The following is a 17,581-nucleotide window of genomic DNA, read 5'->3' as shown; positions in this document are numbered from 1 at the left end:
ACTCCGCAGCGCAGGGCCACAGCGCCCCCCAGTGGAGGAGCAGAGCGGAGAACATCAAATATAAAAGGTCTGAGAGGGACAAGGGGGGGGCCGGAGGGGGGACGGGGGGGCTGAGAGGGTCGGGGGGGTCGGCGTCTCCGTCCTCCGTGGTGTGGATGTGAGGGGGGGTCTGGGGGGGTCTGGGGGGTCGGCGTCTCCGTCCTCCGTGGTGTGGATGTGAGGGGGGGTCTGGGGGGGTCTGGGGGGTCGGCGTCTCCGTCCTCCGTGGTGTGGATGTGAGGGGGGGTCTGGGGGGGTCTGGGGGGTCGGCGTCTCCGTCCTCCGTGGTGTGGATGTGAGGGGGGGTCTGGGGGGGTCTGGGGGGGTCGGCGTCTCCGTCCTCCGTGGTGTGGATGTGAGGGGGGGTCTGGGGGGGTTGGGGGGGTCGGCGTCTCCGTCCTCCGTGGTGTGGATGTGAGGGGGGGTCGGGGTTGGGGGCGGGGCCTCCTCAGGGGCGGACCTCCACGTAGTTGGCGGGGAAGAGGCCGTAGGCCCCCCCACACACGCCGCGCCACCAGCCCTCGTCGATCATCTCGATGTTGGTGATGATGTCGTCGGGGTCGAAGGAGATCTCGTCCTCGCCGGCTGCCATGGGAACAGGCGGTGAACACGCGGCATGCCCACGGGGATAGCCCCTCCCACGGGGATAGCCCCTCCCACGGGGATAGCCCCGCCCACGGGGATAGCCCCGCCCACGGGGATAGCCCCGCCCACGGGGATAGCCCCTCCCACAGGGATAGCCCCTCCCCCATAGAAGCCCCACCTCACCTGCTTGGTAGTCGTAGAGCGCCACGGCCGTCACCCCTTGGTCCTCACCGCCATCGCCCGGGGCAACGTCTGTAACACACACACATAGCTCTGATACACAACACACACACACACAGCTCTGATACACAACACTAACACACACCTGTACGAGCTCTGATACACAACACTAACACACCTGTACGAGCTCTGATACACAACACTAACACACACCTGTATGAGCTCTGATACACAACACGAACACACACCCGTATGAGCTCTGATACACAACACTAACACACACCTGTATGAGCTCTGATACACAACACTAACACACACCTGTATGAGCTCTGATACACAACACTAACACACACCTGTATGAGCTCTGATACACAACACTAATGCCGCGTTTCCACTGCAGGGTGTGGTTCGGTTCGCCTCAGTCCGGTAGGGAGGGGGCGGTATAGCCCAGCTCAGTTCCGAGGTGGCGTTTCCACCGCCGACAGAACCCTTTATGGTAGGCCGGATGTCGATCGCCACGGCAGTAACGTAAACATCGTAAACAACGTCTTCCTCCCCGAGAATGCAGAGGAACGTCTCCACCTCCTTGTTCGCCCAAGCAAGCGCTTTACGCGACATGTTCATTGTAAAGAATAATACCTCGAGGCTACTGTTTGTTTGTTTTTATCCCCACGTCGCCCCGAAGTGACGGTTCTGTCGACCAATCAACGGAGGGGGTGTGTAGCTCGAATTTTCCGGCACCCTTTCAGGCGTCTCGGTACCCTAACGGAGGAGTACTGAAAACGAGGGCAAAACGAGTACGGCTCAGTCCGGGTCACGCCCACTTTTGGCGGTTGAAACGCAATCCGTGCCGCACCTTTGCGAACCGAACCGTACCGTGGAAACGCGGCATAACACACACACAGAATCCTCTGGAGGCTCACCTCCAGGCTCCGCCTCCACGTTCTGGTACAGGTCCTCCTCTGGTTGGCCGCCGGGCGTGGTGGGCGGAGCCTCCAGCTCCTCCTTCACCGCAGCGTTCTAGCATAACCACAGGGGGGAGCCAGAGTCACAATGAGGAGCTACAAGGAGACACTGAGGTGGAGGAAGGGTCTGCTGCTCAGGGAGGGGGCGTCACCTCCTCCTCCTCAGGGAGGGGGCTAGACAGACAGACAGACAGACAGACAGACAGACAGACACCTGACCTCGTACTGAACGACGCTAAATTAATAAAGACTTTATATTTATATTCTTAATGAAGTCGTTCTCTTCGCACCTGATACGCGGGCTGGGCCGGAGGGGCGGGGCTAGGGACGCGCACGGGGGCGGGCTCCAGGACACGGGCCGCCTCCTCCTGCTCCTGCTTCCTGCAGGCCTCCTCCTCCAGCTCCTGCTTCCTGCGGCCCTCCTCCAGCTCCTCCTTCCTGCGGCCCTCCTCCAGCTCCAGCTTCTCCTTGGCCTGGCGCCGTCCCCGCTCCTCGTCCGCCCTCCTCCGGTCCTCTTCCTCGTTCTGCTTGGCGATGTTCTCGAAGCGAGCTTTGATGTTGCCCGTGCCGCTGCCCGCTGGGGGGGGGGGGGGGGGAGGGTTAGGAGGAGGGGGGAGTACTAGTGATCAGGCAGTACTAGTCAAACCTATGATGGGATGAGAGGCCAGGCAGTACTAGTCCAACCCACCAGCCTCCGTGGCCTTGGTCTTCTGATAGGCAGAGCTCGGCCGGTCGATGTCCTCAAAGGTTCCTGCACTCTGCAGAGCAACAGAAAAACGGGAGGTTTACACACACACACACACACACACACACACACACACACACACACACACACACACACACACACACACACACACACACACACACACACACACACACACACACACACACACACACACACACACACACACTACCTTATCCATTCTGTCCTGCTGGACACCAAACTTCCCTCCGAATCCTTTGGAATAATCTGGAACCACAAGAACATCAATCACCAAGAATGTATGTTTTGTATTTTCACAATAAAAGCCTGTCAACACGAGGCCTCCCTCTGTGCAGCGGACGTCTTTACGCTCTGACCATAGCTCCGGCAGAAGAGCCTAAGCCTATAGCTCTAACCCTAACCCTAACCCTCGCTCCAGCAGAAGACCTTAAGCCTAGCTCTAACCCTAACCATAACCCTAGCTCAAACCCCAGCCCTAGCTCCAGCAGAATAACCTAGCCCTAGCCCTAACTCTAACCAAAACATTAACAGTTAGAGGCTGGAGGATGAAGTTCAATCTTCACAGGAGGAATGTTGTGTTTCTCTTAGACAAGGTTAGAACCGACTCTGAACACAACAGCTATTTTAAAAACATTTGCTTGTTAATCATCTGAACCTTAAAACCGAAATAATCACTCTCTACTCTCTCTACGGTCTGAACTCCGGCATCAACGCTCAAATAAAGAATAATGTAGAATCAAAAAATCGTTTTTTTAAAAACACTTCTCTGGAAACCGCTCTCCTCTTGCAGAGATGACTCCCGTTCAACATGGTGACTGTTGAGAAAGGGTCTCACTTCCCCTTTCAGCATCTCACACACGCATGCAGTGCAGAATAGAGGAAGTTGTTGGCTTTAAAGAGACCACATCAGAGAGGAGAGAGAGAAGTGAAACCGCTGAATAAAGTGCTTTCTTTGGAGCAAGGATTTGCCTGTGAGACACATTGTAATTAAGGCTGGGACAACGCGTTGACGTAGTCGATGACGTCGAGGCATAAATTACGTCGACCCGAAAAATGTGCGTCGATTCGAAAAACCCAAAACAAAGATGGGCGGCGCCGGAGCGTAGTAGAAACGCGAGTAGCTCCTCAGACTTTCATAAGTGCAAGGCGCCACACACTCGTTCCTCTAAAGTATGGGAATTCTTTAATGTAAAAGATAACGATTCCTTGATATGTCGTCTTTGCAAAATGGAGATGACTTTCCATTCTAGCACCACGGCAATTCACCAGCACCTGAAGAGGCGCCACCCGGTAGCAGCTGCAGATGACCGAGCACTGTAGAATTCTAAGAATGCATTACTTTGCACTTTTATTATGGAATTTAAAAGGCAAGAAACTTTTTTTCATTCAGATATGTAAATCAACATGTATAAATTGCTATTAGTCAATTAATGGGGAGATAATCTAATCGAAATCGAATCGGAATGAAAAGATGAATCGTTAGATTAATCGATGCATCGAAAAAATAATCGCTAGATTAATCGTTTTAAAAATAATCGCTTGACCCAGACCTCATTGTAATCATCTCACACACACACCCCCACCCCCCCCCCCAAACACACCCCCAGAGTGTGTCTCATGCTGGGGCGGTGCCCATGTAGACGCTGGGAGTGACACTGTGCCCCCCCCCTCCCCGAGTACCTTTCTGGGACTCGTGGAGCTGCAGCTTCTCCTGGTGGTCCCAGCCCAACGCTGACTTGTCCTGGCGGTCCGTCTGCACGCCGAACTTGCCCCCGAAGCCCTTGGTGTAATCTGAGATTAAACATCGTTCAATCATTCCTGGGGCCTCTGACTGGGACATCGGACTGGGGCATCTGACTGGGGCATCTGACTGGGGCCTCTGACTGGGGCCTCTGACTGGGGCCTCTGACTGGGACATCGGACTGGGGCATCGGACTGGGGCATCGGACTGGGACATCGGACTGGGACATCGGACTGGGACATCGGACTGGGACATCGGACTGGGACATCGGACTGGGACATCGGACTGGGACATCGGACTGGGGCATCGGACTGGGGCATCGGACTGGGGCATCGGACTGGGGCATCGGACTGGGGCATCGGACTGGGGCATCGGACTGGGGCATCGGACTGGGGCATCGGACTGGGGCATCGGACTGGGGCATCGGACTGGGGCATCGGACTGGGGCATCGGACTGGGGCATCGGACTGGGGCATCGGACTGGGGCCTCGGACTGGGGCCTCGGACTGGGGCCTCGGACTGGGACATCGGACTGGGACATCGGACTGGGGCCTCTGACTGGGGCCTCTGACTGGGGCCTCTGACTGGGGCCTCTGACTGGGGCCTCTGACTGGGGCCTCTGACTGGGGCCTCTGACTGGGGCCTCCTGATCAGCCTCCACCTCCTAAACCTCCTCCCTGCTCCTGCGGGCCCTGGAATGCTTTGGGAGAACTAAGGACTCCCACTAGAGAAGGAGCCTCTCCTAGGAGGCTCCCCTATTGGTCCACCCACTGGAGGAGGAGCCTCTCCTATTGGTCCACCCACTAGAGGAGGAGCCTCTCCTATTGGTCCACCGACTAGAGGAGGAGGCTCCCCTATTGGTCCACCCACTAGAGGAGGAGGCTCTCCTATTGGTCCACCCACTAGAGAAGGAGGCTCTCCTATTGGTCCACCCACTAGAGGAGGAGCCTCTCCTATTGGTCCACCCACTAGAGGAGGAGCCTCTCCTATTGGTCCACCGACTAGAGGAGGCTCTCCAATTGGGCAACCTGCTTTGGCTCCATTTTAAATGGTTTTAATTATATGGTATAGATGCAAATAAGTTTTTCTGAAAGACACAATGAGTGCTACTCTTAGCCCAGTAAACAGTATGGTTAAGCTGACGGTAGCAGAACAAACCTTTCTGTGACTCGTGTTTCTCAGTCTTGCCCTGGTACTCAAAGCCCATGGCACTCTTGTCCACCTTGTCGGCCTCTACTCCGTACTTGCCACCGAAGCCTTTGGCGTAATCTAGGAGTGAACCGGTAAACGGGAAAGGGTAAGGGTTAGGGGTGAGAACTGAACATAGCCTGATACATTCCTGAAGATATCTGAAAGGAGCAGATGGGAGGACTGCAGGCCTTAACATCTACACTGAAACAGCAGAACTCTAGACAACCACCACAGGGAATACTTAAGAAACGCTAAGAAGAAAGATGAATGGTCGGCTCATGGTATTCAGGAACCATCTCCACATGCCCGAACAGGAAAGAACAACAGAGGAGTGAAGTGACGAATACGAACAAGACTGGAGAAGGAACGTGCAGGGGCACGTTGGAGTGTGTGGGTGAGGGTAGAGGTGGCTCACCAGGGTGAATTAAATATATATATATATATATATATATATATATATATATATATATATATATATATATATATATATATAGTATTGTTTGTGCGCAATCCTACCTACTACTACTTTTCCTTTACATAGTTTGGTCAATACAGATGTTCACACTGCTGATTACAGCGGTTCCAATGCAGTGAACTAAAGATGAGATTAATCAATCACGCGTCTACATTTAGTTACCCAATAGACGCGTGATCAAAATGTTCCCCATGGATAAAACATTCAAAGCTGAAACATTAAAACTATTCAACCATTCTTTGAAATAGGATGGTTTTTGTCTGCCTCTCCATGTCTGCCCCTCTGCCCGTCTGTCTGCCTGCCTGTTGCCTTCCTGTCCGTCTGCTGACCTTTCTGGGACTCGTGTTTCTCCGTCTTGCTCTGGTAGTCGAAGCCAAGAGCGCTCTGGTCCACGCGGTCCGCCTGCACCCCGTAGCGACCCCCGAACCCCGCTGAGTAGTCTGCAGAGAGGGGTCAAAGGACAGGGGTCAAAGGTCAGGCTTACCCCCTAACCCCGTAGAGTAGTCTACAGACACAGGGGTCAAAGGTCAGATTTACCCCCTAACCCCGTGGAGTAGTCTACAGACAGGGGTCAAAGGTCAGGTTTACCCCCTTACCCCGTAGTCTACAGACGGGGGTAAAAGGTCAGGTTTACCCCCTAACCCCGTCGAGTAGTCTACAGACAGGGGTCAAAGGTCAGGTTTACCCTCTTACTCCGTAGTCTACAGACGGGGGTAAAAGGTCAGGTTTACCCCCTAACCCCGTCGAGTAGTCTACAGACAGGGGTCAAAGGTCAGGTTTACCCCCTAACCCCGTCGAGTAGTCTACAGACAGGGGTCAAAGGTCAGGTTTACCCCCTAACCCCGTGGAGTAGTCTACAGACAGGGGTCAAAGGTCAGGTTTACCCCCTAACCCCGTGGAGTAGTCTACAGACACAGGGGTCAAAGGTCAGGTTTACCCCCTAACCCCGTGGAGTAGTCTACAGACACAGGGGTCAAAGGTCAGGTTTACCCCCTAACCCCGTGGAGTAGTCATAGACACGACGAAGCGTCTGGCCGGTTTAATACACGGCCGTGACATTCAGATTCATGGCTCTTGATGTTTCGACCCTAACCCCAAAACGTAACCCCTGGTCCTACTACAGCCTGGGGTATTAGTAGCTACAGCCTGGTCCTACTACAGCCTGGGGTATTAGTAGCTACAGCCTGGTCCTACTACAGCCTGGTCCTACTACAGCCTGGTCCTACTACAGCCTGGTCCTACTACAGCCTGGGGTGTTAGTAGCTACAGCCTGGTCCTACTACAGCCTGGGGTGTTAGTAGCTACAGCCTGGTCCTACTACAGTGTTAGGGTTACACAATGTGCAGCACAGCTCGTTTAATGTGTTTAAGAAAACCTTTCTGAGATGCGTGCTTCTCCGTCTTTCCGGCGTACTCAAACCCGACAGCTGACTGGAAGGAGAACACACACACACACACACACACACACACACACACACACACACACACACACACACACACACACACACACACACACACACACACACACACACACACACACACACACACACACACACACACACACAGCTGAATAATAGATGTACTAATATGTACATTATAGTGCTATCATTATAGTGCCATCATTATAGCGATACCATCCATAGCTCCGTATGTGCAGCTATTGGAGCCAAAGATTCAGCCCATGTGAATAATCTGAATAACACACCTCCATCAGAACAGACACGGGCCAATGTTCACTCAAATGTCTTGTTCGATAGGGTTAGGGCTATGGCAGAGGTTCCTGTAAAGCTTTCAGATCCCATGTCATGAATATGTGTTAGGTGTGTGTCTGCCCTTCAGAACTGCTTGGAACTGACTCATTTCTCAAACATTTCCCATCGGTGCTTTCGATGGGACCCTAACCCTAACCCTAACACTTACCCTAGAGGCTCTAACCCTTACCCTAGAGGCTCTAACCCTTACCCTAGAGGCTCTAACCCTAACCCTAGAGGCTCTAACCCTTACCCTAGAGGCTCTAACCCTAACCCTAGAGGCTCTAACCCTTACCCTAGAGGCTCTAACCCTTACCCTAGAGGCTCTAACCCTTACCCTAGAGGCTCTAACCCTTACCCTAGAGGCTCTAACCCTTACCCTAGAGGCTCTAACCCTAACCCTAGAGGCTCTAACCCTAACCCTAGAGGCTCTAACCCTAACCCTAGAGCAGGGATGGGCAACTTTCATGATAAAGAGTAGGGCCCGACCGATATTGATTTTTGAGTGCCGATGCCGATTATTTTCAGAGAAAAATTACGATTACGATTTAATCGGCCGATTAAAAAAAAACAAGAAAAAAAAACAACATAAAACGTAGTTTTTGATACCTTAAATATGCTTTAAACACTTTTGACGAATATGTGAATTGAATGCAGAATCTTTGAGTGTTTTAGAATACATTGACAGTCAAAAATGAGTGTAATGTAAAATGTAAAATAAATAACTAACTCCCAATGTGCTGCGCTCGTGAGCAGTGACTAACACGTGCGTGCTGAGCAGTATGGTCTCACCGTTAGAGTCTACAGTATAACAAATTAACATGGCCTGGGACCTAAAGAAAAACAGGGACAACATGCTCAAACAACGCGTCTTGTGTACATTGGTGAGGTGAGCGCGCAGCTGCCTGAGTGAGCGTGCTTTCATGTTGTACGGTAAAATTCAATCTCCTCTTTTTTACTCCAGCTAAAGTTGTTAGTTAGCAAGGCGAGTAGGAGCGCAATCTGCAGGATACTAATCGCAATAACATTTATAAAAAAATAAAAATAAAAAAAAATAAAAAATCAGTTGTAATCGGCGTCTTTTTGGCCGATGCCGATTATTTTCAAAAAGGCTATAATCGGCCGATTAAATCGGCAGGCCGATAAATCGGTCGGGCCCTAATAAAGAGGGCCACATTTTTCATCATAACCATCGGAGGGCCACATGACTGCACACTTCAACTAAACGTGAGCTGAAAGAAGCTACACAATTTTGAATTTGGTAGATATGATTTCCTGTATTCTGGTGCATTTTGGGGATGGCCACTACCTAAAAAATCATCCAGAATCATAACCTATGTACGGTATGGTATGTTAATTGAACCAACATACATTCATTTCATGTTTTCCATGCTCAAACAGCCACATGAATGGTCAGTATTTTTATCAGTGCAAAGGGCTCACATACATCATCATTCAATGAAGTCAAAAATCGGAAAAACAGTGGCCCAACATTAAGTGCAACAACTCAATGAACTCAAACCCAACAAGCAGTTGTAGTAGTTGTAGTGGCGACTTAAGTGGATATCTTTAATGACTGATATCGCTTCTAAGCAAACTAGACGCATGGGTTTGCCTTCGAATTCTATGAATTCTTCTCATCTTTCTTGACCGAGTTTTCTGTAACTCGATCAATTATTATTATTATTATTTATTTTTTTTAATTATGTGCGGGCCTGACTGAGTGAGGACGCGGGCCGCACGCATGCTGCCCGCGGGCCGCCAGTTGCCCATCCCTGCCCTAGAGGCTCTAACCCTAACCCTAGAGGCTCTAACCCTTACCCTAGAGGCTCTAACCCTAACCCTAGAGGCTCTAACCCTTACCCTAGAGGCTCTAACCCTAACCCTAGAGGCTCTAACCCTTACCCTAGAGGCTCTAACCCTTACCCTAGAGGCTCTAACCCTTACCCTAGAGGCTCTAACCCTAACCCTAGAGGCTCTAACCCTTACCCTAGAGGCTCTAACCCTTACCCTAGAGGCTCTAACCCTTACACTAGAGGCTCTAACCCTTACCCTAGAGGCTCTAACCCTAACCCTAGAGGCTCTAACCCTTACCCTAGAGGCTCTAACCCTTACCCTAGAGGCTCTAACCCTTACCCTAGAGGCTCTAACCCTTACCCTAGAGGCTCTAACCCTTACCCTAGAGGCTCTAACCCTTACCCTAGAGGCTCTAACCCTTACCCTAGAGGCTCTAACCCTTACCCTAGAGGCTCTAACCCTAACCCTAGAGGCTCTAACCCTTACCCTAGAGGCTCTAACCCTTACCCTAGAGGCTCTAACCCTTACCCTAGAGGCTCTAACCCTTACCCTAGAGGCTCTAACCCTTACCCTAGAGGCTCTAACCCTTACCCTATCCTCCGGGGGGGAGAGAGGGCCTACCTGGTCCACACGGTCGGCCTGCACTCCGAACTTGCCCCCAAAGCCCTTGGAGGTGTCGGTTTGGGAGCAGTGCGTGGACAGCTTGCTCTGGTAGTCATGGCCAACGGCAGACTGTCAGGGAGAGAGAGCACAGCGCTGAAGACACAGGGAGGAGAGGCGTCCGGAGTGGGAGGGTGTGAGAGACTCAGCCTGACAAGGGGATGCAGAGTGCTGGTACCCGACTCACTACAGTAGCCCTAGTGAGCACTGCAGCCCGGGGGGGCAACGGGGCAACAGTGGCCCGCCCATCCAGGGAGGAGGTGTGGAGGGGGTGAAGGAGTACTGGTACAGCAACAGCCACGCCCCACTCTGACCCCAGCCCCCACTCTGACCCCCCCACTCTGACCTCCAGGGCTGCTGGACGATAGCCGTTGACGAGACATGTCAATGTTGGAATTTGTTTAGAGTCTTAACAAAAATGGACCAGGAAACTCCTATTCTCAGGTCCTATGGTCGGGAAAATAGGAGTTTGCAATGAAAGCTAGGCCTGCAGGCAGGGCTGTACAGTGCGACAGTTTTGATCGCATTTGCTATTGAAATATTTAGCGTGCGAAGATAAATACAAGTCCACTCGCACCGGTGCGAAAGGGTGAGAAGGACCCGTGCCGAAAAAAAATACGTCTTTCTGTACGGCTTTCAATGGCACAGCTAAGCGCGAGTGTGTGGGAGCATGATGGGAGCGATGCATGCAGGGAAATGTATTTTGAGTTATAGGCTCGCCAGTTCCGCTCGACTACTAAAAAACGACATTTCCCGAACATTCACACGTTGAGGAAGAGGCTTTGTAACGGTCACGGGAAATTCACTTTTTAAGCAAAACAGAAAAATGAAAAGATATTTCCCCGCATTCGGAAGTTCTTCTTCATCAAATAAAGATGGAAACTTGTAAAAAGAATCCACGTATGGAAGAGATTGACTCGGCGACCACAAGCACGGAACCGGCACCTTCGGACGAAGCCGACTCCACCCATGACTCCGTCTCGGCCAACGGGAAAACGTCCAGGTTTAACCCCTAGTGGTTACAAACGTTCAATTGGCTGGAATACGACCAATCCAAGAAGTCTATGTTTTGTAAATATTGCCTCGAGGTAGGGGAAAGGACATCAGAGGTTAATAAATAATTGTTTGTTAAATTTGTAATAATTACTTAATTTTGTTGAATGTGTTCACCACTTCTGGCTGCTGATGTGGTGAACACATTCAACATAGTCACTTTACTATTTAATATGTTCATTGTCACTTTACTGTTGTTAAATTTGTTCATAGTGTTACTTTTGTATATACGTCCTATTCTGTACACATAGTATTTTTATTTTTTTGACTGTAGTATACGTGCTACCAAAATTATTTTTGTGCTACTGAATTTTTTCACTTGCTAGCACCAGTGCTACCATTTTAAAAAGTAAGCGTACAGCCCTGCCTGCAGGTAAAGCTAGGCCTGCAGTCCCAGGGTAGAGCGTCCAGGTCCCTTCATAGGGTTAGGGCTGAACCCTGAGGTTAGGGTTAGGGCTGAACCCTTCATAGGGTTAGGGTTAGGGCTGAACCCTTCATAGGGTTAGGGTTAGGGCTGAACCCTGAGGTTAGGGTTAGGGTTAGGGCTGAACCCTGAGGTTAGGGTTAGTGCTGAACCCTGAGGTTAGGGTTAGGGCTGAACCCTTCATAGGGTTAGGGTTAGGGCTGAACCCTTCATAGGGTTAGGGTTAGGGCTGAACCCTTCATAGGGTTAGGGTTAGGGCTGAACCCTTCATAGGGTTAGGGTTAGGGCTGAACCCTGAGGTTAGGGTTAGGGCTGAACCCTGAGGTGTGTGGGCGGGGCCCGGGTTAAAGGAACACTGATGAGTTTAGGATTGGGTTGACGCTCGTCAGCCAAAATCAATTCTAGAGGAGTATTCAAGGCACAAAGATCAACGATGCAATGGATTTTCGGTCTGTGTTTCGTGCTGACTCAGCTGTTAAATATTATAACCTAGTAAACATTGTGGGCAGATAGCCCTCACAGGGAACTCCTTCATACTAATCAGAACAAAGTAACAATGATATTAAAAGATAATTGTTTAGGACAAATATCCCAGTATAATATTAAACATTAAACACTGGTGCTGACTGACAATCTAGTATGAATAGCAACATTGGGGCTGTGAACAGTTAATCGGGGCCTACAGCGAATCGGGGCATTGAATCTAACTAGGGGACAGCAGTGTAGGTTTAGGGTAGGCCTGCACGATAAATCGTTACATAATCGCAATCTCGATTTGCCCCTGTGTGGCTGTAAGTTTTAAATTTCTTAATTTTTTCTTTTAATATACACAGTATATCTTTTTTTTACGCCTTCATTTACAGGTGTGTGGAGTTGGTTCAGCAGTTAAAGACATTGTGCTGCTACATGCACAAAAGAAATCTATCCGTTTTTGATGCTACACTTTAATCAGTTCTAAAGGGCCAACATGTAGAGGAGCCAGAGACCTGTTTAGGCCTAGGTTAGGGTGCTAGGGGTTAGGGTGCTAGGGGCTAGGGTGCTAGGGGTTAGGGTGCTAGGGGTTAGGGTGCTAGGGGCTAGGGTGCTAGGGGCTAGGGTGCTAGGGGTTAGGGTGCTAGGGGTTAGGGTGCTAGGGGTTAGGGTGCTAGGGGCTAGGGTGCTAGGGGTTAGGGTGCTAGGGGTTAGGGTGCTAGGGGTTAGGGTGCTAGGGGCTAGGGTGCTAGGGGCTAGGGTGCTAGGGGTTAGGGTGCTAGGTGCTAGGGGTTAGGGGTTAGGGTGCTAGGGGTCAGGGTGCTAGGGGTCAGGGTGCTAGGGGTTAGGGTGCTAGGGGTTAGGGTGCTAGGGGCTAGGGTGCTAGGGGTTAGGGTGCTAGGGGTTAGGGTGCTAGGGGTTAGGTGCTAGGGGTTAGGGTGCTAGGGGTTAGGGTGCTAGGGGTTAGGGTGCTAGGGGTTAGGGTGCTAGGGGTTAGGGTGCTAGGGGTCAGGGTGCTAGGGGTTAGGTGTTAGGGGTTAGGGTGCTAGGGGTTAGGGTGCTAGGGGTTAGGGTGCTAGGGGACAGCAGTGTAGGGGTTAGGGTGCTAGGGGTTAGGGTGCTAGGGGTAAGGGTGCTAGGGGTTAGGGTGCTAGGGGTTAGGGTGCTAGGGGTCAGGGTGCTAGGGGTTAGGGTGCTAGGGGTTAGGGTGCTAGGGGTTAGGGTGCTAGGGGTTAGGGTGCTAGGGGTTAGGGTGCTAGGGGTTAGGGTGCTAGGGGACAGCAGTGTAGGGGTCAGGGTGCTAGGGGACAGCAGTGTAGGGGTTAGGGTGCTAGGGGTTAGGGTGCTAGGGGTTAGGGTGCTAGGGGTTAGGGTGCTAGGGGTCAGGGTGCTAGGGGTTAGGGTGCTAGGGGTCAGGGTGCTAGAGGTTAGGGTGCTAGGGGTCAGGGTGCTAGGGGTCAGGGTGCTAGGGGTCAGGGTGCTAGGGGTCAGGGTGCTAGGGGTCAGGGTGCTAGGGGTCAGGGTGCTAGGGGTCAGGGTGCTAGGGGTTAGGGTGCTAGGGGTTAGGGTGCTAGGGGTCAGGGTGCTAGGGGTCAGGGTGCTAGGGGTCAGGGTGCTAGGGGTTAGGGTGTAGAGGTTAGGGTGCTAGGGGTCAGGGTGCTAGGGGTCAGGGTGCTAGGGGTCAGGGTGCTAGGGGTCAGGGTGCTAGGGGTCAGGGTGCTAGGGGTCAGGGTGCTAGGGGTCAGGGTGCTAGGGGTCAGGGTGCTAGGGGTCAGGGTGCTAGGGGTCAGGGTGCTAGGGGTCAGGGTGCTAGGGGTCAGGGTGCTAGGGGTTAGGGTGCTAGGGGTCAGGGTGTAGGGGTTAGGGTGTAGAGGTTAGGGTGCTAGGGGTCAGGGTGCTAGGGGTTAGGCTGCTAGGGGTCAGGGTGCTAGGGGTCAGGGTGCTAGGGGTCAGGGTGCTAGGGGTCAGGGTGCTAGGGGTCAGGGTGCTAGGGGTCAGGGTGCTAGGGGTCAGGGTGCTAGGGGTCAGGGTGCTAGGGGTCAGGGTGCTAGGGGTCAGGGTGCTAGGGGTCAGGGTGCTAGGGGTCAGGGTGCTAGGGGTCAGGGTGCTAGGGGTCAGGGTGCTAGGGGTCAGGGTGCTAGGGGTCAGGGTGCTAGGGGTCAGGGTGCTAGGGGTTAGGGTGCTAGGGGTCAGGGTGTAGGGGTTAGGGTGTAGAGGTTAGGGTGTCGCTCTGGTACCTTGTCCATGCGGTCCTGCTGAACCCCGAACTTGCCCCCGTATCCATGAGAGGCTTTGGGCATGTCGTCCTGCTCCTTCTGCTTCATGGACGTGTGTTCTGTGGACACGTTGGCTCGCAGCTGGTGGATGCTGCAGGGAGAAGAGCAGCTTAAAACACTGGAGACACAAGAGGTGCAGAGATAGGAGGCTGAGCTTCAGCTCCTCACTTGATGTGCTCCTGGTGTCCCGAGCCCTCCACCGTCTTCGCCCCCCATCGCTGCTCCTTCTCCGTCACGTCGTTCTGGAGAGAGACCACTCACTCAGACACTGAACCACCAGCGCCCACGGCAGAGACCATTGGGGCCGGCTCTAGGGGACTGCTGATCAAGTGTTAGATGGCGGGGCATGGTGATTGGGACCTTGGTGTAGTCATAGATAGGGTTGGGGTTAGATGCTACCTCAAAGTCAGGGTCTGTCTCCCAGTCGTCACCTCCGTCCTCCACAGCAGCGCTGACAGACTGTCCCGCGGCGGCCTTCCACATCGTCTGTGACGTCCTTCAAACACACACAGGCTGCACACGCACTCCACTGAGTTAGGGTTAGCGTTAGGGCTAGTTAACCCTAACCCTAACTCCACTGTTTAGAGTGGCTGAAGGAACATCTGGAGTCTTCAGTTACAGAACTCAAACACCAGAGTTAGGGTTAGCGTTAGGGCTAGTTAACCCTAACCCTAACTCCACTGTTTAGAGTGGCTGAAGGAACATCTGGAGTCTTCAGTTACAGAACTCAAACACCAGAGTTAAGGATTCTCCTGAATCCTGACTGGACACATTCTGAACAAGCAGCAGCTGGTTCCAATTCTGCAAAACACAGTGTGCTGCACACTGTTCTACACACTGGACTACACACTGCGCTACACACAACGTAATACACAGTGTCATACACAGTTTAATACACAATGCCATGATCGTGGCATTGATCAGTCATTGTAGGGGGTGCAAATAGAAATGAGGATAAATTGATGAGGTAGAAGATCAAATGAATGATACATGATGGACCATCCAACACCAAAGGGTTAGGGTGAAGGTAACTATCTAACCCTAAAGTAGTAGACCACATAAAGGGTTAGGGCAACTATCTAACCCTAAAGTAGTAGACCATATAAAGGGTTAGGGTAACCATCTAACCCTACCCTAAATAGTAGATAAAAGATGGTAAATCGCTTGTGTTAACATGTGGAACTAACACAGATATGATGAACGCCAAGCAAAAGGTTAATATAATAATATTAAACAACATTGTGTCATTTAATATTCAACATTTAGTTACTGGTTTAACACCATAGATTAGGGTTAGCAGTTAGGGTTAAGATGTTAAGACTAAACATCTCATAATTTACTGGTTTAACACCATAGGGTTAGTAGTTTCATTGGGTTAAGATGTAAAGGCTAAAGATCTCATAATGTACAGTTCACAGCACCATTAGGGTTAGTGATGGTTAAGATGTAAAGGCAAAACATCTCATCATTTACTGGTTAACCAGTATAGGTGAGGGTTAGTAGTTAGGGTTAAGATGTAACGAATAAACATCTCCAATAATGAACAGGTTTCACCAGACGATCATATATAACCGGAAGGAGTCCACCTTATAGAGAAGGTGGATGGGATAGGAGGGATAGTTAGGCTAAGGGCTAGTTAGAGTTAGGGTTGGTTAGGGTTGAGATGTTAACCCTGTTTTGATTTGGTTGGTGGTTAGCTGTCTCCTTTAGATAGGATGGGTTAGGATGTTGACCCTGGCTGTGATTTGTGGTTAGCCGTCTCCTTTAGCTAGGGATAGTAGTTAGGATTGGTTAGGGCTAGTAGTTAGGGTTAGCTGTCTCCTTCAGCTAGCCAGCCTCAGTGTTCTCCCTTATGACAGAAACATAAGATAAACCGAGAGGTACTCACCGAACAAAGAGATGAAGCGATAATTACACCCTACTAACTAAACCAACTAAACCAAGACGAGTCCCTGTTGACGCAACGAGATCTGATCGGGAAAATTAACGAGTGGCTCCTGGATCCTCTTCCGGCTTCATCCCACTTCCTGCTTCAGGTGACGTCACCTTACGACGTCGAGGCATCGGGTCCTCACGGAGGCATCGGGTCCTCACGGAGGCATCGGGTCCTCACGGAGGCATCGGGTCCTCACGGAGGCATCGGGTCCTCACGGAGGCATCGGGTCCTCACGGAGGCATCGGGTCCTCACGGAGGCATCGGGTCCTCACGGAGGCATCGGGTCCTCACGGAGGCATCGGGTGCTCACGGAGGCATCGGGTGCTCACGGAGGCATCGGGGAGATCCTCATGAGAATCTGATCCTCATCATGGGTGTAGGATCAGATCCTCATGAGAATCTGATCCTCATCATGGGTGTAGGATCAGATTCTACACCCATGAGTTAACTTGTTATCACCTCTTGACGAAACTAATCTAATTTCAGGCCGTTCATTGATCATTAATCAATAGCAAGATTATTTTTTAAGACAAAGCCTACCCAAGGAGTACATTTCATATTAATGAACCAAATCTTATTTTGAGTTCATTATATTCGAATTAGAGTATAGATAACTATTGATATGAATACTTAAAACATATAGTTGCATTGGTGGTTGGAAATCAACCATTACAAATAGAAAGCAAGTTTGTTTTACTGTGTGGTCAGTGAAAAGTAGGTTTCAGTATTTTATTGAAAGTAAGCAATAAATAATACTGTGATAAAAATAGCTCATAAGTATTCAGACTGTACATCATTGTTACAAGTTCAGGAGAAATCTCAAAGGAAGGAGGGAAACAAAACAGCAACATGATTTGCATTGTGCAGTTATGCCTTAAAAAAAAAAAACATCACAGCGACAGACAACATTACAAACGTTTACATGAAGAACAGCTCCAGCCATCGGCCATGATCACACAGAGGAACCGGTTTCAAGTGCTTGCAAGTCAAAAATAGACCTACTGCATGGACACTCGAAAGAAAGAAGGTGACAACACGCACGCACACACAAAACACACAGTGATGAGTAATAATAAATAACAAAAGGACATTATGGAGTTAAGAAACAAGGCTTGATATGAAGTTTTCGTACAAAGTGTTTTTCTTCCTTATAAAAAGTATTTTGGATCCCGTCGTGGTCTCGGAGATCGGAGATCCAGAGGCCGCGTGGAGTTGGTCCATCGGAGGAGAGCAGCTCAGAGCCGCCTGTAACCTGAGGTCCTTACTGTACGGGGGGCTGGGGGGGTCCTTACTGTACGGGGGGCTGGGGGGGTC

The 17,581-nt window shown here is 51.0% G+C and overlaps 1 protein-coding gene across 3 annotated transcripts; it reads right to left on the bottom strand.

Annotated features, from left to right (window-relative positions):
- Nucleotides 1–386: 386 nt before the first annotated feature.
- On the bottom strand, nucleotides 387–16,381 carry hcls1 (hematopoietic cell-specific Lyn substrate 1). 3 transcript variants are annotated; one of them, XM_060071129.1, is made up of 15 exons: nucleotides 16,220–16,381; nucleotides 14,731–14,844; nucleotides 14,500–14,573; nucleotides 14,293–14,422; nucleotides 10,069–10,179; nucleotides 7,276–7,330; nucleotides 6,230–6,340; nucleotides 5,393–5,503; nucleotides 4,174–4,284; nucleotides 2,684–2,739; nucleotides 2,458–2,527; nucleotides 2,060–2,346; nucleotides 1,728–1,824; nucleotides 808–876; nucleotides 388–624 (listed from the first exon to the last, which is right to left on the bottom strand). In XM_060071129.1, the coding sequence occupies exons 2-15, from the start codon at nucleotides 14,812–14,814 to the stop codon at nucleotides 488–490; spliced, it is 1,503 nt and encodes a 500-aa protein (XP_059927112.1). In that variant the 5' UTR covers nucleotides 14,815–14,844; nucleotides 16,220–16,381; the 3' UTR covers nucleotides 388–487. The 3 variants fall into 3 exon arrangements, with proteins under 3 accessions (XP_059927114.1, XP_059927112.1, XP_059927113.1); XM_060071131.1 differs by lacking the exon at nucleotides 6,230–6,340 and having other exon boundaries at nucleotides 387–624; XM_060071130.1 differs by lacking the exon at nucleotides 16,220–16,381 and having other exon boundaries at nucleotides 14,731–14,860.
- Between the last annotated feature and the right edge of the window lie 1,200 nt (nucleotides 16,382–17,581).

Source organism: Gadus macrocephalus, chromosome 14 (genome assembly GCF_031168955.1).
Source record: "Gadus macrocephalus chromosome 14, ASM3116895v1".
In the NCBI taxonomy this organism is placed as follows: Eukaryota; Metazoa; Chordata; class Actinopteri; order Gadiformes; family Gadidae; genus Gadus; species Gadus macrocephalus.
The sequence above is the reverse complement of the archived record's forward strand: the minus strand, read 5'-3'. Positions and strand labels throughout refer to the sequence as shown.

Bases quoted from the DNA above. Each gene is read 5' to 3' on its own strand.
- hcls1 (XM_060071129.1), bottom strand. From the start codon at position 14,814: ATGTGGAAGGCCGCCGCGGGACAGTCTGTCAGCGCTGCTGTGGAGGAC. The intron at 1,825-2,059 runs GTGCGAAGAGAA...TGGTTATGCTAG, and splicing joins CGGCCCAGCCCGCGTATCAG to AACGCTGCGGTGAAGGAGGA. The intron at 877-1,727 runs GTGAGCCTCCAG...TGTGTGTTACAG, and splicing joins CGTGGAGGCGGAGCCTGGAG to ACGTTGCCCCGGGCGATGGC.